Source organism: Pongo pygmaeus, chromosome 5 (assembly GCF_028885625.2).
Source record: "Pongo pygmaeus isolate AG05252 chromosome 5, NHGRI_mPonPyg2-v2.0_pri, whole genome shotgun sequence".
Classification (NCBI taxonomy): Eukaryota; Metazoa; Chordata; class Mammalia; order Primates; family Hominidae; genus Pongo; species Pongo pygmaeus.
The window spans coordinates 130731877-130759753 of record NC_072378.2 but is presented as its reverse complement, the minus strand read 5'-3'; the positions used below and the strand labels follow the sequence as shown (position 1 = coordinate 130759753).

General features: G+C 36.8%; 1 protein-coding gene and 1 long non-coding RNA gene across 4 annotated transcripts in view; one reads left to right on the top strand and one right to left on the bottom strand.

Annotated features, from left to right (window-relative positions):
• The first annotated feature begins 812 nt into the window (after positions 1-812).
• LOC129039198 (uncharacterized) lies at positions 813-27763 on the top strand. The gene is made up of 3 exons (XR_008503286.2): positions 813-951; positions 9358-9609; positions 27402-27763. It is a non-coding gene; the product is annotated as an uncharacterized LOC129039198 (long non-coding RNA).
• Positions 10639-27877, bottom strand: part of TMEM200A (transmembrane protein 200A) — a 185433-nt gene continuing 168194 nt past the window's right edge. For 2 of the 3 annotated variants that reach the window (XM_054492715.2, XM_054492714.2), the window contains exon 2: positions 10639-13629. In XM_054492715.2, coding sequence (XP_054348690.1) covers positions 12135-13613 — 1479 coding nt within the window. In that variant the 5' untranslated portion in view covers positions 13614-13629 and the 3' untranslated portion in view covers positions 10639-12134. Of the gene's footprint in view, positions 13630-14550; positions 17344-27877 lie in introns of those variants that run through there. The other variant, XM_054492716.2, reaches the window with a different exon arrangement.

Below are 27877 nucleotides of genomic sequence, written 5' to 3'. Positions count from 1 at the left end.
CAGGTATCTTAAAAGACATGCAGGATGAAAGGAACTTGAAGCAAAGTGACAGGAATAGAAACAGTGTTAATTCAAGGGGACAAGAATCCAGAATTTTGCCCTAAGCCATCTTTCAAAAACAGCTTTCTGTCACCTTTGTGTCCACCTAAGTGTAAGGCAACCTGCTCTATTCCTTTGTTCCAGAGATTCTTTCTAGGAAAATCTTGATATCTAGTATAATTTGATTATTTCTGATGAAGACAGGAAAGATCAGTGACTTTTCCTCATTTATGATTCACTCTTGAATTTTATTAATTGTAATAAAATTCAGAAATTGTAGCTTAATGTCTTGGGTTTGATTGATATCTTTGATTGGAAGAATATATAAAGCTCTACTTAACATATATTTTCTTTTTCTTGTAGGAGTTATACCTAGAACTGCTCAGTCTATTTCCATATGAATGTGATAGTGATGCATTATGTATGTTTAAAGTTGTTATTATGAAAATTTGGATGCAAATACCAAGAGCTTCTTTAGTCAGTGGAAATCCTTTGGACCTTAAAGCCTGGTAACCTGAAATCAAGCAACGGGGTTGGCTCAGAACACCTTTGTAATGCAATTGTCTGAGTACAAGTTAGTAATAACACTTGAATGTGGTGAAATGGTTTTCTAACATCAGGGATGTGAGAAATTTGTGACTGAGACTAAACATTTCAGCATTACTCTGTCATCCCAACCATCAGAGACCAGACAGTGCTATAGTGCAAAAATAAATATTACAGTTGCCACGGAAACTGAGATCACCTTGGAGATGATTAATACTGGTAGGGCTAACAGTGGAGGTTGTAATCACATCATTTCCGGCCGCATTAATCATGACCAAATGAAGAACAGCAAACATTTTTATAAAGTCATAAGAGCCAAAGTCTCTTTTTCAGACCATTTAAGAATTATTACCAAGTTTGTTCTATGTGAGTAAAAAGTCTCCTACTAAATGGATAGATTTTCAATTGCCAAACAACTTTTTACCAGATCAATTTTAGGGTCTTGAATGTCTTTTTCAGGGTGCAGTAGAGAAGGTTTGATAATGAAAATCCACTTTGTAAACTTACAAGAACTTTCCCGTTTTCTTCTCTATTGTCTTTTCTTTTGTTCTTTTGAGAATCTTGTGACTCTAGATCACGGTCTTTAAAGTTTTAAATGCTTGTGGCTTTTACAGAGATTGCCTTGCTTCAGAGACCTTTGCCAAACCGTCAAATACATGATGCTGTTATCAAAAAAGTTTATTATTGGACACGAAGAAATTGTTATTGCTTAAACAAAAGAGTTCTTAATGGAATGTAGAGACAATTTAAAAAATATTTGTTATCTGGTGTGGCTGGGTAGAGATTAGGCTGTCTTGGTTTTAAAAGACAAAATCATTAACAAGGATACTCTTCCAATCACATACTTCTCTTAGAAATCTCCATATCAGAAGGAGAAATAATGATAAAAATAGTTATGCTTTTAAGGTAAAGAGGGTTACATTATGAAAATATTATTAAAATTGAATAATGTCAAAGATGATCATTTTGATGCCTGTAATTTAAGTTGCAATACTTCTTCCTGGACAAAGTAATGTTATCATAGGTATATTAGTAATGATGAGTAACTTGGCTGTTGTCACAGAAAATCATGGAAATCTTGGAGGCTTAATTCAATAAAGAGTATTTCTCAAATCCAACAATATCCAATTTAATATTCATCTTGATATCACAGAAAGAGACCACAGATATCATATGCTTCCTAAGGAGATCCAATAAGAAGTACACAATACCATATATAAAATATTCTTGCCAAAAAAACCTACCTGCTCAAATGACCCATATGTGGAATATATGGGGCAGAGAAACTTGGTCAAACAACACTTAAATCAGCTAAGTCCAGAATGTGGAAAATGACACAGGACAAATTGGCCTGGTTTCTTTAATAAAGAAATCACCAAGAAAATTAAAGACAAGGAAAGAACTAAAAGAGATATAAGTTAAAGAGATATAGTTAACCAACTATGATGTGTGTGGACCTTATCTGCATCCTGATATAAAGAAACCAACAGAAAAAAAAAGAATTATAAAACTACTGGCGAAATTTTAATACCAAGTGTTTGATAATAAAAAATAATGTTAATTTTTTTGGTGGGACAATAGTACTGTGATTCAATTACAATGAGAGGAGACTCCTTTGGGGATACTGAGATATTTACAGATGAAATATAATATCTTGGATTAGTTCCAAAATAATTCGGTGTATAGTGGGGTGAGACCTTCACTTAAAAAAAAAGAATCTCATTAACAGTGAAGACTTTGCTAATAGTAGAATATTATAATATTAGAAATAGTACTGAAGACAAGAATTGGTACTTTCAAAGATCTGGCAAGTATAAGAGATTTTGTGTATGCTTGCAAAGCATAAGTTACTAAAGAACCAGTAACATAAAGTTACTGAAGAACAAATATATTCATTTCACAGTTAGAGATAAAAGGCTCCAAATCAAAATGGAAGCAATTCATTAACAAGCATCAATGGTCATCTTAGATCTTTTTCTCTTGGGAGCTTAAGTGATGAAGGATGTTACTCTCATGACAGAGATAGGAAGGGGAGAGTAGTGAAGGCTGTAGAGCAAATACACATATATTAAAAATTCCCCTAGGGCCTCCTCCAGGCTGGGTCAAGTACACCTCCTGACCTGGGTGCTTTTACAAAGTGTAGCTAAGAATATGTGCTACCTTGCTTCTCAAGTTATGAGAAGATTATTTTAGCCTAAGGGACTTTTTCTTTCTTTTCTTTTTTTTTTTTTTCAAATAATGATTTTAGTTCTCAGAAGATCTTTCACTAAGAAGGCAAAAACTCCAGAAAATACTCAAAGCCATTCATTTACAGGTGACATGACTTAATAATCTTTGAGTTTCTGGATCATCTCAGAAACAGTCTTTTCAAAATTGTTTGCCTTTGGTCTTCCTGGCCTTATCCAGCATCTTCATTCTGAATTCTTTGTTTCCTTTTCCTCATCCCTCATGCTGTCAGCAGAGGGTTCTCTGCATCCATGAGGCCAGCACAAGCCCCAAGGCAGGAGGATAATCCAGGCCAGAGGGAGTGGTTAGTGTCCAGCGCAGGGAGTGAGCTAAAGGTCATAGCACGTGGCCATATCCATGTACTAGTGGATGATTTGGTTACCTAAGTCTTGTAAGCTCCTTGAAGGATGGGGTAATGTCTTATTTGGCTTTGTTTTCACAACACCTTACACAATGCCTGATGTAATAATGGGTTCTCAAAAAACGATTGTGACAGTGGCTATCTAAGGGTGGGATCGTGGGGGACATTTCATTTTCTAAGTCACATAGTTCCATTTTATTTGAATGTGTTTTTATATAGTGACCACACATTATTTCCATAACCAGAGAAATTATGCAAATAATTTTAAGTATATGGATAATAATTAAAGTTTTTAAAGCAAAGGTGAATAACTTCCTGTGTCAAATCAAGAGGAAAAAGCTACACATTGTTGAGAGACTAAATATATAGGGAACAGTTCATGGAAAGGTTGGGTGTGGGGCATGAAATAAAATTTAGTCAATGATGATGCAAAGGGTTTTGAGCTAAACAATTTGAATGATGGAGTGATGTCATCACTGAGAAGAGAAAAACTATAAATGGACTAAATTTAGAAGGAAAGGTACAGAGTCCAGTTTTTGCTATGATAAATTTCATTGTCTATCAGACATCCAAGTAGAAAAAACAAGAGACTGAAATAAAGGAGAGTTTGGGAATTGTGGGCATTAAATAGTTTTTAAAGCCATTGCATCAGCAGTGAATGAGGGTAGATTCAGAAAGGAAACAAAGACTGAGCTCTAGAGCACTCCAATGTTAAGTGCTAGTGGAGACAGGGAAAAACCAGCCATGGAGACTGGGAAGAAGGGATTAGCTAAGTAGGAAAAAAAATCTGGGAGGATGTGGTGTCCTGGAAATCAAGATTGAGAGAGAGAAACGTGAAGAAAGGTAGCTAGTAGATTGAGATGACTGAGAATCTGAGAATCAAAAATGTTCCCATTTTCCTTGCTACTACTTTGATCCATGTCCCAACTATACTTTATTTTTCTCTCTCCTTCCAATATTTTCCAAACCACTCTTCAGATCATGACCAAGTTTATATTCTTGAGAACCTCTCCTAATATATTTCTCTTATGCTTAGAAAGTCTTACCACTACCACAAAACCTAGTTACTTGGCCTGGCTTTTAAAGTTATCACTAATCTGAACTCCAAGTACCTTTCCAAACTTATCTTCTTTTCCTCTCCAATTTAAAGTCAATACTCCAGGAAGGCCATGTGTCCTGCAAAAGGCTTTACTTCTTCCCAATGCTAGGTCTTAACCTTGCCTGCTATTATCCTCTATAAGATTGTCCTTGAAATATTTCCTTGGTTCATACAAATCCTTCAAGGTCTACCTCAAGTTGCTCCATCCAGAGAGCATCACTTTCTTTTTAATATTCCTTCAGGATGTCAAGGATAGTACAAGTCTCATAGTTGGTTCCCAATGCCATACATAGAAGTCACGTGAGTGTGCATAAGGCACTTGAAAGTCTTTTTAAAAATCTGTTATCTGTGTAATAAAATTAATAATGTCAAAATGTTTTTTCTACTCAATTTGAAAGAGGGAATATTTTCATCTAAAATGTATTTTCCTACTCTTCTGGTATCTGTTACCAGAACCTGTAAATGTGTAAAATTTTATTAAGAGTAGATTTCTATTTTCAGGTTTACATCTAGGAAATGAAGGTAATTTGCATGCACAGGTAATGTTGGAATTTCTGGGAGACTAGAGAATGAGAAAAATGTGCTGTACCAATGATAAGACCTTGGTAAATGAAACATAATCTGCAATTCTCATGAAACTAACTGAAAATGATCATTTTGACTTATAAAATCATGAAATTGAAATGTTATGTACACCCGAGTAATTGTTTCAATGATAAAATAGAGATAGTTCCTTTATTTCAAATAGGGGTTGGGCCTTAAGGTTAAATTGCAAATATATGGGACAAAAAAATAATACAAAGCTAATGTGTCAAAAAGGCCTTTGGCCAATTTTACAAGTATTGAATTCCTTTTGCATTTCAGAATTAGCTTTTATGTTTTCTACATTTTTGAAAACATATACACAGCCACTGAAATTACTTTCCTCATTCATTCTAGGTTCAAATGAACCAGAGTACCATTGTATTCATGCCTCCTCTAACTCCCTGCAATTGGTTTATAACCCAGTTACCACCTTATATCACTGTAAAACATAAAATTTTATAACCAGCCACATATGTTCTCCCTTTCCTGACATAGAGTCTTTGGCAAACTGACCCCTAAGTATAGCACAATGAAATTGATCATTCCTTTTATTTTCCACAATGAACTAAAAAGTAAATTAATTCCACCAACATTCATTGGGAACCCAATATGTACCAGCACTGTGTAAGCCCCTGATAAGTTAAAATTAATTTCAGAATTTTCTGGACTTTTTGGTATACAAATTCAGAAACATATCTGGATTGACAGTAATCTCCTTTGACCAATGAGCCAACTCTTGATTGACTGTGGCAATAGAAGGGGTGACTGAAAATAGCACATATAAAAGATATACTTAGTTATACCTCCTCAGCCCATTGGACTTTTTCACATTTTCTCCCTTTTCTTCCATTGGAAGCCCATGGCCAGTGTCACCATTACATTGCAAAATGGTCAACACTCAATTTTACCTCTCTTTTAACCTACCAACCAGAGAACACAGCCATAAAATTGGGTTAACAAAAGTAAATAGATAAAGAAAAAGTTGAAAGAGAAGGGCCTGAATGAACCACAGATTAAATATTAAATATTTAAATATTTGAGAGCAGGCAATATTTTTAGAACTAGACCCTTTTTGTGGAATTTCATAAACACCCAATACTTTTGTGTCAGAATTTCTTAGTGTATATCATTGCCAGAAGAAACCTGAATAAGAAAAGACTGGCTTATATTAAATGTCCTTCTTAAGTTGCTAAACATCTTGGTAACCAATATAAAACAGAATGTGGTATTCACATGCCAAAGAGAATATATTTCACTTACATTACTTCAGAAGAGAAATTTTTTCTATCACTGAAAGTATAGTGAGCATGTTGCAGAGTAAGGAATAATTATATCCTATATTCCGTTTGATCCAGATTCTAAATGTCCTTCATATTTTTTGCTCATATGTATTTTATTTGATCCTCTTCAGGCCTTGAAACAGTAATAGACTTTAATAACAAACTCATAAAATGCAAGAGCCTTTGAAAGATAATTCCTTAACTGTTCAACTAACTGGCTGGAAAGTGAATTTGACTTTTCAGGTTATTCACATAAATGATAACACAAGGTAACACACTTGGAATTTGGAAATGCTTTAGGGAAAAATAACACACCTAATGAACACAGAAAATATCTGAGTATAGAAAAAAGTGATTTTATTTTTTAAAATAATAATTTCTTAACAGCTTTGAGCTATTGATGACTCATTAGCTGATGACTTCAAATGAATGATTGATTCACTAATCCTTAGGGTGACTGACTCAAATGAGCTAGATAATAAGCACTGTTAATGCCTACTAAAATGTATTTTAAAATCAACTAAGAATATTTTCTCACTGCCTCAGTGATTAAAAATTATAAGCTTGGTTTTATTCCAAAATTAAGTATAAATGGAATGCCTTTCCTATGCATGTGTTTTTAATAAGTAGGAAAAACATATGGCATTCTCTCCTCCTCTCTTATCTCCCAAATACCACACTCCTTCCTTCCTTCCCCCTTGTCTTTTTGCCTTCCTTCTTGTACATGTGGTTTATTGAATATGGATACAAACGTCTTATTTTAGTTCTGTACATCTTGCTGAAAGACAATATAATGATTTGGAAGGGCTTAATGGCATAATTTTCATAGCAGTGCTAGACAGTTAATACTTTAAAACATGGGAAATCAAAATTAAATACTAAAAATTCCCATTCTAAGCTTGGTGCTGTCTGCAATATAGGTCCCAAGTATACCACTTTAACCCCAACCCAACGAGATGTGTTGGACATTTCAACACTAGGTTTTCCTCCAGAAATTATAGATGCATCTCTCTTTACCAGCCCTAAGAAACCCAAAATGTAATCACCAGATTTTGCACATATGTGTTTTTAAAAACTTGATTTGATTCTAATTGATGGAAATACTAGGAACCAACAGTCCCGAATTCAGGTCTTGACTCTGCTAACTTCGGTGTTGCACTGGGTATCAGCTCTAATGTCCACTGTCTTCAAAATTCTAGGTTTTATGTTTCTATTAGCAAATTATTCCATCTTTTGTACTATAAATACTGTGGCCTTGTCTACATTACAAACAACTGAAATGTACATATATCTCTACACTTAATTTGTAGAGTACACATGCTCCTGGGGACAGGATATATACCATTTGGTAATGACAAACAACTAAAAAATTATCGTAAGTCTCAAACTTTTAAATTGTGAATTAATAAGGGAGAAGACCAAAATAAAAGTAATTTTTCTCTGTTATTTTTGTATTAAAGCAACAATGAACCAACCAAGAATAAAGGATGTGCTGTGGCACGATCTTGGCTCACTGCAACCTCCATCTCCTGAGTTCAAGCAAGCATGTCCGGCTAGTTTTTCTATTTTTAGTAGAGACGGGGTTTCACTATGTTGGCCAGGCTGGTCTTGGACTCCTGACCTCAAGTGATCCACCTGCCTTGGGTCCCAAAGTGCTGGGATTACAGGTGTGAGCCACTGTGCCCAGCAGAAGTTTCTCATATCCTCTTTATTACTTCTTTTGTCTTATACACTGACAGTAAGAGAGGAAATATAAACGTAAATTAGTTTACATAAAATGTACCTCAAGAAGAGGAATTGATCTGCTGATATATGAGGGTTGATTCACTTCATTTTGTCACTTTAATGAGCCCTGTTCTTTGGCAGGCATTATTTTAAAATTATTATCTGTTGTGAACTGAAGTGTTCCCCCACCTCCAATTGCTATGTTGAACTAACCTCCAGTACTTAAGAATGTGACTGTATTCAGAGATAGGGCCTTTAATGAGGATATTAAGTTAAAATAAGGCTGTCATGATGGGCCCTAATGCAATCTTACTGGTATCCTAATAAGAACAGGAAATTTGGATACACAGACACCAGGGATGCACAAAGCCATGTGAGAACACATTGGCAAGCCAAGGAGAGGAGCCTCAAGAGAAATCAAAGCAACCAACACCTTACTCCTAGACTTGCAGCCTCCAGAACTATGAGAAAATAAATTTTATTGCTTAAGCCACCCAGTTTGTGGTATTTTATTATTACCAGCCCTAGAAAACTAACCTGTTATCTTAAGACAGCATCAACTATTAAGTAAAAGGCACTTCAATGAAGTGGGCCTTTTTTCTCTTACACCATCATCCTGGGAAAAACAGCATATAGAGAGAAATCAATGAGTTACTTCAGTGTGAAAACACCTCACAAAGGACTTTAATCACCAAATGGGAGATTAAAGACAAAGTCCTTCAATAATCCAACATCAAGGTTACAAACACTAAAACCTTGATATAAGGTCTAACATATTATATATAGGGCCAGGGAAGGGTGACAGAGCAATTTGCTGAAAGTAAGAGACAGAATAACCAAAGTACCACTTTCACAGTTCCTACTTAGAGAATAAGTGATTAAGATCTCTGAACAACCTGAACACCACAGTAGGTGGATGTATGTCAGTGGTGGGCCCCCACTCTAATATTTAAAACATTATAAGAAAATTATTGATAAACTGATGAGTCTTTTTCTTTTTTATGCTATATTTTACTTCTTTTTGTTATCTGTGGTGAATTTAAGAGCTAAATGTGCGGCCGGGCGCAGTGGCTCATGCCTGTAATCCCAGCACTTTTGGAGGCTGAGGTGGGTGGATCACCTGAGGAAGGAGTTCGAGACCAGCCTGGTCAACATGGTGAAACCATGTCTCTACTAAAAATACAAAAAATTAGCTTGGCGTGGTGGTGGGCTCCTGTAATCCCCGTTACTTGGGAGGCTGAGGCAGGAGAATTGCTTAAACCTGGGAAGAGGAGGTTGCAGTGAGCTGAGATTGCGCCATTGTACTCCAGCCTGGGCGACAAGAGCAAAACTCTGTCTCGAAAAAAAAAAAAAAAAGCTAAATTTGAACCGCTAAACAAGTAACTCAAAATTTGTCTTTAGCAAATTGTCAAGAGCTACTATAATATCCATTTTGATACAAACTTGTGCTAAACAATGTTTTTCTTTTTACTTATATTGCCATTGTTTCTTCCAAGATTATACAGATGGAAACATGTATTTAAGCCTGAAAGCTTCACAACTGATGGATGCCGGGTCTTCTGGCTCCACCATCCACGCCTCCCACTGCTCTGCTCTACTGGAAGTCCTGCCCTCATCCTTTGAGAAGTAATCTGCTACAAAGAGACAGGGACAGGCAGTAGATCTTCATCTGAGGGCATCAAGAACCCTGGACCTTTAGAGTTAGAAAGAACTTGCTAGTTTCTCGTCTTACTCATCTCACTTCACAGGTGAGGAATTCAAAGCCATGACATTAAGAAAGTAATTGAAATGGAGGGGTTAAGTGATTGGCTCAAGGCTACATAGCCAGAGTGGCAATGTCATTAAGGGCATACTGCACTCTTCTCACCTACTCTAGACTAAGAGCCCTTACTCACCTCTCCACACCCCATGTTACGGGCTGAATTGCGTCCCCCTGAAATTCATATGCTGAAGTCCCAAACCCCTGCCCCTCAGAATACCCATATTTGGAGATTTAAAAAGGCAATTAAGGTGATTAAGATTAAACAAGGCATCTAGAGTGCAGTTCTAATCTAATATGGCAGGTGTATTTTCAAAATAATTTTCAATATTCATAAAAGCCTAAAGGAAATGCACAAAATATGGTCTAACTAGAATGCCAGGTTTCATTGCTTTTAGGTAGAATTATACCAACGTGGTGACACCAGCTATCTCATATGAATCTGAAACTTTAATTAGTAATCTATGTCTTTAATTTAAAATGAGAAAATTATTTATAATTTAACAAAGTTGATTTGCTTGATAAGTAAAAAACTTGGGCTTTTTGATGAAGAGAAGATTGAGCAGGAACCACTACTTTAAGCCCCCAATTCCTTTATTTGGATCATCTAAGACCCATGCTGTTTAATCCTCTTCAAATTTCTAGAGCTCTTTCAGGGATGAACTGAACAAATTATATGGCTTCAGTCATCTGTCACATCAGGGGTGTTGAGAGCCCCTGTTTTCAAATCTGAGTGCTGCTGACTGTTGCTGTATTTGGTTATTTTCCTGATAGTCAATGAAACTTTAAGTGAAAACGATCCCAAGATAACAAAATTTAAAAAGTCTAATTAAATAGGTGGATAGACCTAGCTCTTTAACCGAACAGAAGCAAAATTTAAAAGCCGAGATACTCAGTACATGTACTAGGGTCTCAAGTGCCCTCAGTAGAATATATCTGAAAGTGTGAAAAACAGTACTTTAAGCAGAAATGTACAGTTTATTTAAAAAGCAATAGCAAAGGTGTGAAGAACACAAACTTCTATTAATAACAGAAGTTTATTAAATGCTTTATAGTAAAATATTGAGCCCACTCTATTACAATACACAGTCTTAATGTTCTAACAAATAAAACTGCCTCAATTGAGGGAAGTTTGTGATGCAAACGCAAGATGGAATTTTGGGGAGCAACACAAACAAATGTATCCTCCTTCTGCTCTTCCACAACTGCAATACTGATGTTCAGAAATGTTTAGGTATTGGGAGAAACCTTCAGAATTTCCTGAGTATTTTATTAAACAATTCTTACAATTATGTTACCTTAAAGGAAAACATGAAAATTTTCTGATGAAAACATCCATTTTAATATTTATTATCTTCAGTAACTAAGAAACACAATCCTAAACAACATGTATTATACAGTAAGAAAGTCTTTGGAGTTATCATAAGGCTTTCCAGCACAAGGTAAACTTCAAGGCAATTTATCAAAAACTAAATTTTTTTGAACTACCGAGATAGTGGCATATGAAGGTAAAAAGAAATGTCAAGGTTAGCCGATTGTTTTCCAAATACTAGGATCTAAAGAATACTGGGGGAAAATAGAATGTGGGAATGAGGTGCTATTGGAAACTAACAGATGGCTAAAAAAAGGTACTGAGACTAGTTAGCATTAACTAGTATATAATGTATCTTCATTCATTAGTCAACATTGTCTTCATGTATATAATTATTTCAGGATAGCATTTCCACAAATATATTGGTTCATTTATTTTATCAAGTCAGCTTGCAAATAAATTTTGATTCTGAATATCTAAAGTTATAGCAACTATAATTGCATTTTGATGTTTATTCCGAAGTATATCTGGCACTGTCAGCCATGGCTCTTGAATACGTTGTTTCTTGATATAATATCACTAAAAACGGAAGTGATATTGAAAAAATACTACTTATCTAAAACTCAAGATTCACAATGAACTTAACCAATTAACATTATTGAGCTCACACTGAAACTAGATCTATCATCTTTTTCATTTTAAATAATTTAACCAAATCCTACAAAGAACAATTATTCAGAAAATCACATTCTAAGGTTTGCACTCATAGTCATCTATAATATGTATTGAGTATTCTATAATATGTATTGAGTATTGGGACTGAATTTGTACTCCTGGTCCACACTTTGGTACCCTATGTTTTCCATACTGGACACTTCATTTTATGAATAGGGCCATCAAAGAACTTAACTTAAAAGTAAAGAAAATAAGCTTTAATTTGGATGCAAGTAGTTTGCATTCATATTAAAAGAGATCATGCTTTCAAAGGAAGAGAAAAATAAAATCATATGTGATAACATAGAGTACTGCAGTCACAAGTAACCCAAACATACAACCATCTTCATTACAGAACTAAGCAGCCAATTCTAATACACTACAAACCATTTGATTAAAAAGGCTTACAGCCAATACTTTAAGAAGGAAACACCAGTGAAAATCATTTTAAAATATATACCCTTGTAAAATGATATATTCTTTTAACATTAAAACCTTGTTTCAGAAGTTCCTCGCTTTAGGTTGTTACTCAAAAACTCATCATGTTCAAAACTCAAATTATTGTGAGATCTTGAAATCATAAGAAGCTTCTCCTTATTGGTAAAGTCTTTTTTGATGGCAACTTGGGGCACAAGCAACCTATCCATCGGGTCCTCTTTGTTCTCTAGTTTCATATATCCCTTGCTGTTGTTCCGATCCAACCTAGGCCAACTTGGATGTTTCCGTTGTTCTGCCTGAACAGTTAGAGTGGAGGGACCCCGATCTAAGTCTAAGGACTTTGAGTGTGACGAGAGCAAATGCAAGGATGTGTTGGACCCAAACTGTCTTCTGGCAGCCCCAGGAGACAAGAGCTGTCCAGCCCCAGGTCCAAGAGCCATAGATGACTTGTACTGACTCGACAACGACTCCCCGATGGAATTATTCCTTGGTAGCACTGTGCTGACAGACTGGAAGGATTCACTGGTGTTGGGCAAAGGAACCACGAGGGAATCCATTGACAAATTCCTTGACCTACTTTTGAGGTTGTCAGCATCTTCAGTGATGTTATCTATACTGGGCTCATCAATAACACAGTTATTAAGTTTGATCACAGGCAATGTAAAAGCACTGATGGACGATGACACAATTGACTTGGTTTCACATTTCTTAGAGCCGCTGGTCTTCTTATCATCAGTTGTCTTGGAAGGAGGTGGATAGAGGCCAAAGACAGACGCAGAGCTGTCAGAGAGCAAAGGGGGCATAAGATGCCCAGAACTCTTACTTTCATTTAACATAAGTTCATCCTCCTCCACGGAGCTGTCCATTCGAAAACTGCTCCGAAAACCCGAGAAAGAGGCAATTGTATTTGCTGCCAATCTCGAGGCACAGGAGCTCCCATTCTGTTTTACTTCTGTTTCTCCCATCAAACCAGTGTACATGCCGTTTATTTGCCTTTGCTCCTTGATTCTTAGCGTGTGAATGTCAATGACTGTGGAATAGATATCCCTCATGTGTATGATTTTGGTCTCTTTGTCACGGTTTTCATGAAGAATGGCATTAGCACAAATGAAAATGAAAATGCCAATCCCCATGGTGAATGGGCCAAGCATTTTCATCTTATCAGAATGCAAATGCTGCTCAAAGAAGCGAACCACCACACCGCCTTCATTCTGAATGACCCGAGTTTCATTTGTTGACAGTGTTGTTTCAGCATCAATAAAGTGTTCTTTTTGTGGCCAATATCCAAGAACGGCCATGGCAATTCCTATAATGGAGATGAGCACTCCTAAAATAAGAAAAAAACCAGAAGGGGAATAAAGCCGGATTTTGCCACGAACAACCACAACATCTGCCCGGGGCCGGCGCCTGACGGGCTTCTTCTCTTGGGTAGCAGGAGACGGGCTGAGGTTGACATGCTGCTGTGATCTGGCAGAGTCTTGCCTTTTCAAGGCAGCCAGGCCAGTTATCACTCCACCAGTTGCTATCATAGCTTGGCCTTTTATTCTGAAGAAAAAAAAAAAAGGAAAAAGGTGATGTAAATATATTCCTGGGGTATGAGCATCAATTCAATTAAACAACTGTTTACACAGAATTTTTCTTGCTGTTGCAGTTTCATGTGATTATATGGGGCAGAATTTTTTTTAATTGGCATAGTTTGGGTACAAATTTTATTTATTGACTAATGTAAATTTCTGGAGATTTCCTTTTTGGCTAAGTAAACATTTCTATTATTTATTTTTTCAGTTACATTTCTGTTATTGATGAAATGTGAGCTCAAGGAATATTTAAATAATTTTCTCACTTATTAATATAAAATAGTCCCCTGGCCACAAGACTGATGCTCACTCTTTCTCTTCTCTCTCTCTCACACACACACATACACACACACACTCACAGAGTTATCTGTGCTATTTTAAATCATTGGACAAATCTAGAATACTTAATAGGTCAAAAACAAACACTCCAGACTGACAAAGAGGACACATTCCAGCAATTCATGATTCTAAGACCTCTCTTGTGAAAGTCATCAATGAATTCTTAGCTGCCACATTTAATTTCCCCCTCAATTTTCATCTTCCTTACCTCTCTGCTTCCATGGATATTACTGCCCCTCCTTTCTCCACACTCTCTCTTCCCCAGTCTTTTATGATGTTAAGTTCTCCTACTTCTACTCTGACCTCACTGACTATTTCAACAGACTCACCTAGAAGTAGAACTTCTCCCTAGAGTCTTGTCCTTGGCCATCTTCTCTTCCATACTCTCCCTTGGCATTCATATCTGTTCCTACATCTTCACTATTTCCTTGATGCTAATGAGTCCCAAGTCTATATTTCAGGTCATATCCCGAGTTTCAATTTCACACTTTCCACTGCCCATTAGGGAACATACACACATTCATGTACTGCTTAGTAAAGCTGAACTTACCTTCTAGCACACACCAGCTGCACCACTTGACTTGTCTGACTTTTTTAGCAGGGTCAGTTCTCAGATTTGGCTCTTTACAGTTATTTTTACCTCCTCCCTTTCTTCTTCCTCTTCCAATCAGGTTCTAAATCCTAGAAATTTCCAATATACGATGTCCTTTAATTCCACCCCTCTGTTCTAATCCTACTCTTCCTAGCCTTGTGCAGATTTTATTAACTTTTACTAGACCATATGATAACCCCCTAACTGGCCTTCCAAACAATTTCTCTTCCTTTACAATCAAGATTAGTGCAGAACAATCATCTCTGAAGTTGTTTAAAGAGCAGAATAATGATAAAATATTCTCCACTACCTACCAAAATTTTAGCTGAAATTCTAGACCCATTGACTTTACTTTGTCTTTAACTCTTCTCTTTAATTTGCATAAAAATAAAACCTAACAAATGTTCTGTATTTCTCATTCATATTCCATTTTGTACCATTTCTGAGATTTTGTTAACAATGTTTCAGCTGTCCAGAATCCACCCACTCCCCACTGCCCTGCCCTGTTCTTCACACACCCACATCTGGCTAGGCATCAAAGCTCATATTCCACTTTCTTTATAAAGCCTTCTCTAGCTGACCCACTGCACCCTATGCAAGCATTAACTCCTTAGAGCATTTTATAATAGCAAGTTTTCTATGGCACTTATAGTATCACAGTTCTTCTACTTCTTATGATCAAACATCAAATTTAATTCATATTTTGATTAGCACATTCACTGTAATATCTTGCACATGGCTACTGTTCAAGAAATATTTGCTAAAATGCTGAATGAGGGATAAATTCTCTTCTTGTGGTCTGTTGGATGACCACCATATTACTGTACTAACTTTCCTAGTTAAAAATATGAACAAACAAGATTAATATCCAAACAGAAAGCAACATTTTCTGAGTTGGTAAAATATCTATCTTGATTCATAATAAATAGTTCTCAAGCTGCCATATCTAGCTGGTAGGAAACAAGAAGATATTTTAAGTTCCACAAGGTCTTTGGCAAATTTTAGAGAGAGTTTCTTCAGGGCATCAAATCTCATCTTGCAGCATTGAGCTCTCCTTCTGAATTTCTATTTATGATTTCTGAATTGTGTTTAAATAACAGGGTTGTGGTTGGTATCTACAGTTTTAACAAGCCAGTGAGTAAATCCAGACTTCAGTGAAATTATAACTAGGATTAAAATAGTTTTATGTTGGAAGAACAAACTAAATTGTAATCTGTTGCTCTAGTCTATGAAATTTATCAAAGTGTACATACTGCAGATTAGAACCTTTCCCAAACCTTTGCTAAAATAAAGCTTAGTGTCAACCTATGTTTTCTTGAAGCAAAAACCATTTCAAATGTTTGAATTAAATGCTTAGATTAGATAGCAGCCATCTAGCCCAGTTATTTCCATATGGCAGGCTTAAGGATTTAGTCTGAAATCCTTCTGAGTAGAATGGAAACAAGGGCAAAAGCCTTTCATTTAATTTAAAAGCAATAAAAGTGAATTACATTCCATACAGATTTCTAGTCCTCCCCCACTTTTTAAAACATTAGCACTACCATTTTCTGCTCAGGAGGCTGATAGAGGAAAGGAGGTTAGATGAGAAAATTTAAGAAAAATATATGAGGACAGAAAGGTGAAAAAGAGAGATGGATGACTGGGCTTGCATGTGAGCATGTGAAGAAAAGTTAGACAGGAAGAAAAAGCAAGGGTAGCTTAAAAGTATGAAAATGGATAGAAACAAAAAGAGGCAAAAACCTCTAGAGTAGTTGAGAAACAAAGAATATAACGGGTGGGGGAATCACATTTTCTTCAGCCATTCTACCCTGGTCAAGCCCAGACAGAGGCACCAAGACTCCCAAGGATTAGCAAAATCACATCTGGTGCCAATGTCCTTTAATTCTGTTTAAAGCAATTCAATACTACAGAAGGCTCTATTATCACTCGGGGACCCAATGTAGACCCCAAGAGGAAAGCAAAGGTGAGCAAATTCAATCACTGTTTCAAACAGCTTGAAACCTAATGAAGGAGCTAACAGATCCACATAAAACAGAATGAGGTAACTCCTAGAATGGAAGTTTCCATTAGAGAAGGACCTTTCATTAGGCTTCACACAGGAGATAGCACATAGATCACAGTCAAAAGTTAGGTTAGCAGCATTTCAAGGAAGGTCAAGGGAAAGAAAGCAGGCCAGGAATAGGAACTTGGCCAGCACACAACTCACTACTACAGGAGGTCAGCTAGGTAAGTAAGGCCAGAGAGAGATGGACAGCCAAGTCTTGGGAGTTGGCAAATGCTATTCCTAAATGCTTGCAATTTACACACATCTGCCACGGAGTTGGAGTAAGACATAAATACTGCTGTTGTTATTTTAGAAAAAATTAATCTGAACTCATAGATGAAAGCAGGAATTAGGGACCAATACTGGAAAATGGCATGGGGATGCTAAAGGCAGTTGCCCAACAAGGAGCCTAGTGAAGGCTGGGTGCAATGGCTCACACCTGTAACTCCAGTGCTTTGGGAGGCCGAGGCTTTAGTGTCACTTGTGGCCAGCAGTTCAAGACCAGCACTGGCAACATAGCAAGACTCCATCTCTACAAAACATTTTTTTAGCAAGTTAGCCAGGCATGGTGTCAGATGCCTGTAGTCTCAGCTACTCAGGAGGCTGAGGCAGGAGGATTAATTGAGCCCAGGAGCTGGAGGCTGCAGTGAGTTATGATCATGCCACTGTACTTCAGCTTGGGTGACAGAGCAAGAGCCTATCTCTCTGAAAGAAAAAAAAAAGAGATAAAGAAAAACGAAGCCTAGTGAAACTATAAAATCTAGAGTGAGTGAATCTACAGGCTCTGCATCTTCAAACTCTAATGCCAGTTGGTACAAAGTGTTCAGTACATGCAAAAACAGCCTAAGTCTACCTTTTTTTTTGGTCAATGCTGCAAAGCTACATGCCCTCCATCCTACACTTTTATGACTGTTTTTTTTTTGTTTTGTATGTTTTTCTAAGGCATGGGAAGTGTAAGAATCCTGTTAACTAGTCTCCTCATTGTAACAAGCCATAAGTTTTAATAATAATAGTAATAACAGCCCATACTGCTTATGGTCAGGCACTGTTCTAAGTGCTTTAGTACAAAAACATTTGTTCTCACAATAATTCTGGAGGAGTAATAATTGTAATATCTATTTTTCAGATTACTGAGGCTAAGAGAGCTTAGGTAACTTGCCTAGAGTCACACAGCTAGGAGGTTACCCCAGAGCCTCCCATTTGAGATGGGGAGGGACCTCCAGATTTGCTTTCATTTGAGGTTTTCTATTTTCTTATTCTGATTCCTGTTTCCATAACACCAAATGCTAAAGAATACTGCTCTGCCTTTAAAACTAGGCCTGTGGACCAATCAACTCCCATTTTTCAAATCTCAATGATTGCCTGTGAAAAGCCATGGGGAGTACAGAAGTTTGAAGGTCTCACCTTGGGTGAGTATCTGGCCTCTTGCACCTGTCCATACCCCTTCAGTGTATGAAGATGCAGACTCAAAGGAGACCACTGTCTACCTCCACATCCTTCTCTTTGCTCTCCACCATGCCTGACAGGGCAGGGCCAGGACTTATTCCCTCAAAGATTCAAGTGAAGGATTTTACTACACTGAATTTCATTTTGTTAACTTGGGAACAGAATTTCTGCTTATCAGTCTCTTTGGATCCTAAGCCTGGCTTCCAAAATCATGTTGTCCCTCTCAGTTTGTGTTCATTTGCAAATATTATAAATCTGACTTCCAAAGCTTCATCCAAGTGTTTGGAAATTGAAGAAAGTATAGAGCGAAGAAAGCTCTGTGATATTCCACTAGAGACCTCTTTCTAGGTAGACATTGTCAATTTGTTTAGATATTCATGTAATTGCAATAAAAATGGACACCTGGCATTGAAGTAGACACTGGGCTCAAAATACATTTCCTGGCCTGAGACTATATTGATCAGCAACCATCATTTTGACGACGCCATTTAACTGGTTATAAATAAATCTAAATAGAAGGCCAGCCACACCTAATGTTTCCATATTCTTCAAAAAGGGATTATGATTTTGTCAAAGGCCAAGTTAAAAGACAAATATAGGCTGGGTGCGATGGCTCACATCTGTAATCCTAGCAACTTCAGAAGGCCAAGGTGGGTGAATTGCTTAAGCCCAGGAATTTGAGACAATCCTGGGAAACACATTAAGACCTCGTCTCTTAATTTAAAGCAAAAAAAAAAAAAGACAAATATGTATATACTCTGCAGACAACCAAAAACACAAAATTAGTTTGGGCTAACTTTTGGCTACATATTGATCATCTTTTTTTTTTTTTTTTTCCATTCCCAGTGCTCATAAACCAGCCACAATTTTGCTAAGTGACAGACATCAAGATTACCAGCTTGAAATTCGCAAAACACACCTTCTTTACTTTGCAAACTAGGATACTGTCGGGCTATCTCCAGGCCTTTCCCATCTTACATAAATTTGAGATTCATTGTGGGTCTTGGAGATCATCTGTAGAAAATCTTATTTTCCACCTTTCTCACTAGAGAGAGATGTACTCTTGCCCGCACTCAAGGCCACTGTCTGCTTGCCTCTCTTGGGTTCACTTCCCTTTGAACCATTTGCCTTTGCAGACAAAAGCTCTTCTTGACGAGATTTCTGCTTTGTGAGTCATGTGTAACACTACACCACATACCGTCCAGTCTAATCTTCAGGCTTACCTCTCCTATTTTTGTTCTCGTACTAATCTTAAAAGCCTTATTGCTGTCCTTTACCCTTTTTACAAGCTTAAGCACATTCTGGTATTTGCTTTTTATGGCACTAATCCATACCAGTTTTTAGTATTCTCACACTCACAGAAGTTTATTCCTATATATTTACATCTTCTAACCACACTGGCACACTATTCTGACCACACTGTGAGCCTATAATACATTAGACATGGTTCAATTATATTTGAGATAATGATAATTACATAGACTTCCAGAGCTGAGAGACTTTAGACATCTTTGGATCCAGACATTCCTTTTAGCCATCTAAAGGCCAGGAATGTTACTGAAGATCAAACACTGAATTAGCAGACAGAATAGAACTGGAATACAAGTTTTCAGACTCCCAGTCCAGTGTTCATTCTTGTTTATATATTCCCTTTTCTATTGTTTTTTCATGCTGTCCCAGTGCCTTGACAGAGTGCCTGGCATATACTAAATGCTCAGTAAGTATCTGTTGACTGTGAACTAAGTTGATGAAGGTTTGAGTACGGTGAAACGTTCCAGGCACTAGTGACACAAAGTTAATAAAACCTCGTCCCTGATTTCAAGGAGTATGGAGTCCAGTAGGAAAACAGTAGAAATAAACATTTAAAATAAAATAATTGCTATGATGGAGCTACAGGAGCATTGGAGAATGCTCTTCCATACTATCTGAAGGAGTCAGGACAGGCTTCCAAGAAGTGGTGGCAGTTAACGAAGGCTTGGCACATAAATGAGGGTATGCCATGCAGATAGATTCTAATTCATCCTTGTTCCTGACTATTTCATAAGGGTCCCTGCCCTCTGATTTTTCATCATCTTCCCAGTTGAAATGTGACTATTATTTTAAATATATTTGATACTGTCTTATTTATATGTTTGAATTTTTATCTTTATCTGGAGGTTTAAAAATTCACCAGAATGTGAGGCTGTCTGCCCAAAGGAAGTAAAAATTAATCTATGCCTTGAGTACCAAACAAAAACATTATATAAAAACCCCATGTGGTATCCACAAATGTGACAGATGGAAATATTTTCTGTTCAAGCTAGAACAATTTTAGGACTTTCTTCCCCGTTGAGACATTTCAAACTTTTAGAATAGGATTTTTAATCTATATCTTTACCAGAATTGAAAAAAGAAAATTCATATGGGTGACTAAGAGTTCAATCACATAAAGTTTAAAAAATAAAAATAGAATAAAAATCATTTTTGGCTGGGCGTGGTGGCTCACGCCTGTAATCCCAAAACTTTGGGAGGCCGAGGCAGGCGGATCACCTGAGGTCAGGAGTTCAAGACCAGCCTGGCCAACACGGTGAAACCCTGTCTCTACTAAAGATACAAAAAATTAGTTGGGCGTGATGGTGGGCATCTGTAATCCCAGCTACTCGGGAGGCTGAGGCAGGAGAATCGCTTGAACCTGAGAGGTGGAGATTGCAGTGAGCCGAGATCTTGCCACTGCACTCCAGCCTGGGCAACAAGAGCAAAACTCCGTCTCAAAAAATAATAATAATAATAATCTTTTAGCGTGTAGCATAATTGTTTTTCACGTGGACATTGGAATCAGAGAGACAGGGGCCCATGTCTTTGCTTCCTCATTTCATGGCCATGCAAGTGGCTTTTCTTATCTCAGTTCCTCCATCTATAAAATGGCAAAGCCTTCTTTGATACACAGTATATGGTGCACTTGAGGCAGAAGACCTAGCAGGCTTGAATCCCTACACAGCCCTTAATACTTAATAACCACATTTGAACAATGAATCAACCTCTTGGAGCCCCAGTTCCTTCATTTGTAAAATGGGTATAGTAACAGTACCTGTAGGATTGTTGTGAAGAGGGGATAATGAATGCAAAGCACAGTTCAGTTCTGGCAATTAAGGTCTACGTGAGTGATATTAGTGATATCAGCTGGGTCTGACTACAAGGAATTTTCAGAGCTAAGTTATGTATATAATGCTTACTTTTGTGTTGATTATAAGAAGTTCTCAAACAATAGCTATTACTAACTCTTCATAGCTCACATTATTTTTTTACTGCTCTGCTAGGCAAATTAAAAATATACTAAGTTAAGTAATTAATGATGACTTTTTGTCCATGGAGAGGTAGTTATGACTGCAAGTTTGTTTTGAGACTTAAGAGTCAAAAACTATCTGAATGGAATCTGTATATTTTAGTGGCAAAAGCATTAACAATTTGGAAGTTAAAAAGAACAGTTGAATTTATATAAGAGAGACAGTTGGGAGATATAGAAAGAATAAAGCATGCCTTTCTTTTAAATTCATTCTATTTCTTCAGATTTGGAGACTTGTCTTGTGACAAACATAAAAGCAATAAGAAAAACAAGGTAGGAAAACCTAAACCTGTTCATCTGATGTTTTTAGTTATCTTCGTGATGCAATTGGATCAAATGCATGAGTAATCTGATCAATTCTGCAAGCACTATTCTGTTTCCATTGGGACACCCAAGCATAAAACTGACTGAAAATGGAGAGGAATATGGTGCCTGGGCATATGGGGAGTACAGAAGATGCCATAAGGGTGATATAATGTGAAAATCTGCAAAATGTTAATTCTGTGGCAAGTTTAAGCTATGATTTTATGGACACATTCTGAAGATCTTTGCTGGTCTACCTTGGGGAGAATTGTTTCTCAATATTCAGTATAGTTCTACATTCACTTGAATGATGGAACTAAAAGGAAATACAAAATGTTTAGAAAATTTGCAAAATGATATTCAAGTCATTAAATGTAAAATATTACTTTATGGTCAAGTACATCTTGAGCCTGCAGAAAACGCTAGGAATAGAGACGAGACTGCCCTTGGAAATCTACACCTGTTCTGTTAGTAATTCCTTCAAAACCTGCCAGCCTGACAAACTGTAAAATATGGGCCCACACCAATTATGAGCTGTGTAACAATGACATAGAACAAGTGCTCTCCAAAGACTAAAAGCCAGAAGCCCGTAGAATATAGAAGTCTCCAGGAGGCCAAGTAACAGATCCATAATGAACTCAGAAAACACCCTGCTGAGACCCTGTGGGAGATATTTTCTGCAGGAACAGAAGAAATTAGAAGGCCATTTCCCTCAAAGTAGAAATATGCTTTCCACCCCACATCCCAACTCCTCAAATCTGGACAAGCTCTTACACAATCACTGTCACACTCCCCATTCTCTGCATTTCCTGACAGGAAGGTGACTTGAAACTGGTGTAAAGAAACTATCACTAAAAATGTCACCAATTTACTAAGATGCAGGAAATTAGCCAAGATATTCCTGGATGAAGAACTGAAGCATTTAAAATCACAAATTGGACTTTTTATAGAGACCCCTCCACTGCTGGAAAACATATAGTAACTTCACTTACAGGATAGTGGCTATGTTTTTGGAGACACCATAGAATAGTGAGACTCTACTAAGTATTAATATCATTTCCGGTGATTTTAAATACCTGTAAAATCCCACACACTGTTGGCTTTCCTACAGGGGAAGGGGGAAAGCTGGAGGACAATAGCAATTTCAATTCTAGTCGCTGCATGTACTATTAAATATCTTATATACATAAGTCTACACTTTGGCAAGTAACACAGTCGTGTCCATATTGTTAAGGCTACTAAAGGTCTTACATTCTTAACTGCTCTAAATAAGGAGCCATCTCTCACCAAGATAAAATCACCATCTAAATGAACAATGAGTTGTGCCATCTTTTAAGCCACAGACTAATATACTGTACATTAAATTTCTTAAGAAGTTTTCCAATTGATGGTAGCTCAATTAATAGTAAAGCATTCTTAAAATTCTATACAAATATTAGAAAATTATTCAAATTACATCATTTCTGCTAGAGAATTTTACATATTTTTCATAAGCAAAATCTAAGTAGGATCATCCTTAAAGCAAGGTAGAAACAGGTGTGAAGGGAGACTTCCTTGGGATGGCAAGACCAAGCTTCCCACCACTCACAGAAAGAATGATCTATTCCACTTGTAAATGCAAAATTCTTTTAGCATTTAAGGGACATCCAGGGGTTTTTCAGAGAAACCCCATGGATGAAACCTTAATGGTAAATGTATTAGAAAAAAAAAAAAAAAAAAAGGAAGATGGTGGAGAAGCCTGCGACTATTTCTGGACTATTTCTGTTTTCATCTTTTTCCCTCTCTTCTACTTGTGCAGGTTAGTGGCAGCAAGATGAATTCAAGAAAACACAGATTTTCAATTTTTAAAATGTATTTCTCGGTCTGTTTTTCTTTCATCTATTTCTCTTTGGAAACTACTTGCTATAGGCTGAATATGCCTCTCCAAAATTCCTATGTTGAAATCCTAGCCCCCAAGGTGGTGGTATTAGGAGAGGGAGCCTTTGGGGGTGATTAGATTCTGAGGGTAGAGTCCATGATGGGATTAATATAAGTGGAATCCTAGAGAGCTCCCTTCCCCCTTCTACCATGTGAGGACACAGTAAGAAGACAGCATCTATAAACCAGGTAGTGGGTCCACACTAGATACTGAATCTGCTGGTATCTTGGACTTCCCGGCTTTCAGAACTGTGATAAATAAGTTTCTGTTTTTTATAAGCCATCCAGTCTATGATATTTTTGTTATAGCAGCCAGAACAAAGTAGGACACTCCACATGCTCATGGTAAAAACCCAGCAGTACAAAATGAAGAGGGAGTTGCTTCAGCCTCTGGTTCTCCTTCCCCAATGTAAGCATGGTGTTGGATTTCTTATAGCTATATCCAGAGAAGAATGTTTTCTCATTTGGTTTTCTAGAACTGATTTATACAAGTTTTTTTTTACGTATTGAGGAAATCAGGTTTCTGGTTGTAATATGTGTGAGAAGCATGTTTAATTTATATTTTTACTTTATTTGATTGTATCTTTTAGCATACAGAAAATTTCAATTGTATATGGTTAAACCTATCAGTATGTTCATGGATGGTTTCATGTCATCATTAGAAAGACCTTCTGCAATCTAAGATTATATTTAAAACATTCTCCCACGTTTCTTTCCAGTAATTTTATGGTTTAATTCCTTGCATTTAAATTTTTTGATGCATCTGGGATTTCTTTTTTTGTAAGAATCAGGCGGGGATCTAACTATTGTTTACAGGTAAAAAATCTCTCTTCCCTTGGTTTGAAATACTACCTACATTACATATCAATTTCATATATTTGTACTATATACCAAATCCAGTATGTATTTGGGTCAATATTAAGAGTTGTCATTCTGTGATTCTCCTGCCTCAGTCTCCGGAGTAGCTGGGATTACAGGCACACGCCACCATGCCTGGCTAATTTTTGTATTTTTAGTAGAGATGGGGTTTCACCATGTTGGCCAGGTTGATCTCGAACTCCTGACCTCAGGTGATCCTCCCACCTCGGCCTTCCAAAGTGCTGGGATTACAGGCATGAGCCACTGCTCCTGGCCTCATTATTTTTCTTTGTCAAAAGTTTCTAGTCGGTTCTTACACATTTTATGTTGCACATGAACTTTATAATTTGATTTTTTTAAATCCAGTTAGTAATTTTTATGGAATCATGCTAAATCTATACATAAATATATGGAAAATTGGTGTTGTTACACTGCTGTAGCATTTTATCTAAAAATAAGTTGTATGCCATAGTTTTTTTTTTAACATAGACCTTTCTCATTTCTTGTTACTTTTTATCTCCTGAGTATTCTGTCATTGAGTTTCTATTGTATATTGGTATACAATACAATTGGTATTGTATATTTCTTTTACTCCCATTTCTATCTTCAAGTAGCTGTTTGAATGTAGGAAGGCTACTGACTTTTGTGCATTGATTTTGTACTAAACCACATTACTAAACTTGCTAGCTGTTTAAGTAAAACAGTTTCCGGTTCATTCTCTCAGGTGTTCTAGAAATACAATTATATCATCTTGACATAGTATTGTTTGCCTTCCTTTTCCTAATTTTAAAACCTACAATTGCTATTTTCTAACTGTATCACTTAGTGCCTCCAGAGCAAAGGTAAACACAACTGGGATGAAGGTATACATCCTGGCTTCGCTCCTGAGTTTAATGGGCACACCTATTGTTTCACCACTGAAGTATCAATCAGTCAGTGCCTGCTTTATTAAGAGTTTTCACCTAGAATTCCAGGAGACAAAATTAATTGGTTCAGAGTTGCTGTCAGAGAGAAAGCTCTCTACTAGAGAGTAAAACAGAGAAAGTGAAATGAAGGAGCAGAGAAAGGGCAAAGAGAAGAAAAAAGGAAAAGGTGGAGGATAAAGTATAGGAAGAGAAGGAAAAAGTTGTATTGGGGAAGAAAATTATGGATTAATGACAATATTAAATATCTGAAAGCATGAATAAGAATTCCCATATACCTTTTTAAATGTCCTTACTTGTTAAAAACAATCTCTTCTTTGAAAAAACACTTGTATCTAAGGACAGAAATTTTCTGCCTGGGATTTTTGAAATTGCTGAATTATCTACCGAATATATGAGCTGAAAGGAAAAAATTGAGAAGAATGATTAATTGCCTAAGATGTCAGGAATGTAACAAAAATCAGAAAGAATGCTTAGCAGTAAAAATGAGCTCAAGGGAAGTCTAAGATAACAATAACAGGATAAAACCATGTTTGTAAATACACCATACATACACACTACCACTTTCTACAAGGATGATGTAATTTGGAATCATGCCTCAGATATCTTTAGCTTCAAGTATCTTCTACACTTTATAATGGTTTGTTTCCTCTGCAATGTCCTGTTAGAGAAGCAAGCCAAGAGAAAAGTGGGTAGAAAACTTTGATAGTTGATTCACAGAAGAAAAAAACATAAATGTTCTGTTAACAAATGAAAAGAAGAATGAGCAAAGAAATGCAAACTAAAGTAATCTCAAAAGTAAAAATATTAACTTCACTTACTAATTGGCAAAAATGAAAAAAAAAGACAAAAAGATTGATTATGACCATTATTGGTGAGGTATAAGGGAAGAAGGTCTAATAAGCTGTCAATGAGAGGACAAATTGGTACTTTTCTTGAGGGTAACATGAGAAAGACTTTCAAAAATTGAAATGTCCATTCCCTTTGCCACCCCCTGCCTGCTGACTGCCAATTTCCCTTCTATGAATTCTCCTTTCAAAAGATTTGCCCAAGAATACATGAAACTATGTATAAGGATATTCACTGCAGCACAATAGTAATGGCAACAACTTAGAATCAACTTAAATGCTCAGCAACAGAAAATTGGTTAAATCAGTCATGCCGCCTCCATATAATGGAATATTATACAGATATTTAAAAGGATTAATATACACTAAAATGAAAAATGTTCACATGATATTTCTGAGTTTTTTAGAACAGAAATAGTTAGATTCTGTTTATGGCAAACATACAGAATGTTGTTGGTGATACGTAACAGAACTCTCACTTTACATGTAACTGTATTATTGACCTATGCAAGGAACACGTACTGCTTTTATCTCATTTCCAATTTGGAACTGTAAGTACAGAGCAAAAAAGGATGTTGAAGCCTGGAACATAAGAGTAAAAGGCAAACCAATCTGGTACGTATTAGAGTAATTAGGTGCGCTTGCTAATTTAAAACAGGTGGAGTGTAGCCTTCGAGGCAAAAATGCAGGACTGGAGCAACTAGAAAATAGCTAAAATCACAAACCAGACTAAATGAGAAGTTCAGGAAAGAAAGACTTATTTATGACACATTATAATCTTGAAACACTGAAAACAATTCTACCCACTTGGACAACACCTGACTCTACTGGGTGTAAAGTAGAATAGAGGATGAATTTAGAATTGTTATCTGCCTTTATGAAGTTTATACTCAAGAATCTGTTTAAGGCTAATGCTGTGCATTGTAAAGCAAATGAGAAGTAAGCCTTAATCAGCATTGATGAACTTTCTCTGCACCTGGGTCATCCCGACTTATCGACAACTTCCTCCTGGGCTCCAAAAGGGACATGGCTTTCTTTCTTTCTTTCCTTCCCCAAAGCTCAGTCCCCATTGTGTTTATGTCTACCTACCTTCATGCCAACTCATCAGTGATCTTTGCTTGCTCTAACCTTACAACTTTGATTCACAGATGGAAACGGCTTCTTTCTGAGAATATCCTGCGACTTCAGAATGATTACTGTCATAAAGCACGCAGCCACAGAGGCTGGACAGAGATCTTCAGCCTTGTGATGAAGGGAAACTGAAGGGCGCTCCCGAAAGGATTCTTCTCCTTAACCTAATTTACATTCATCTCCTCATAAAGACGATGAAGCAAGACTGAATTTTATTTAATTTTCATGCCTTGAAATTAAATCTCCATTCCACTCCCTCCGTTTGTCCTGTTTCATCTTTTGTGTGCTGTACAGCCCTGTTTCTACAGAGACCATGAGTCATCCCAGTGGGCGAGGGTCTGTTTCATCAAGGCCTTAAGGCTGGAGCCGGGCAAGGTAGTGAGAGGCCACTGTCCCTGGCCCTCAAGGGTTACCCCACTGGAGGCTTTTCCCTGTCTACTGTCATCCTACAGAAGGAATATTTACATTTGACTTTTCTTCAAAGCATTACAAT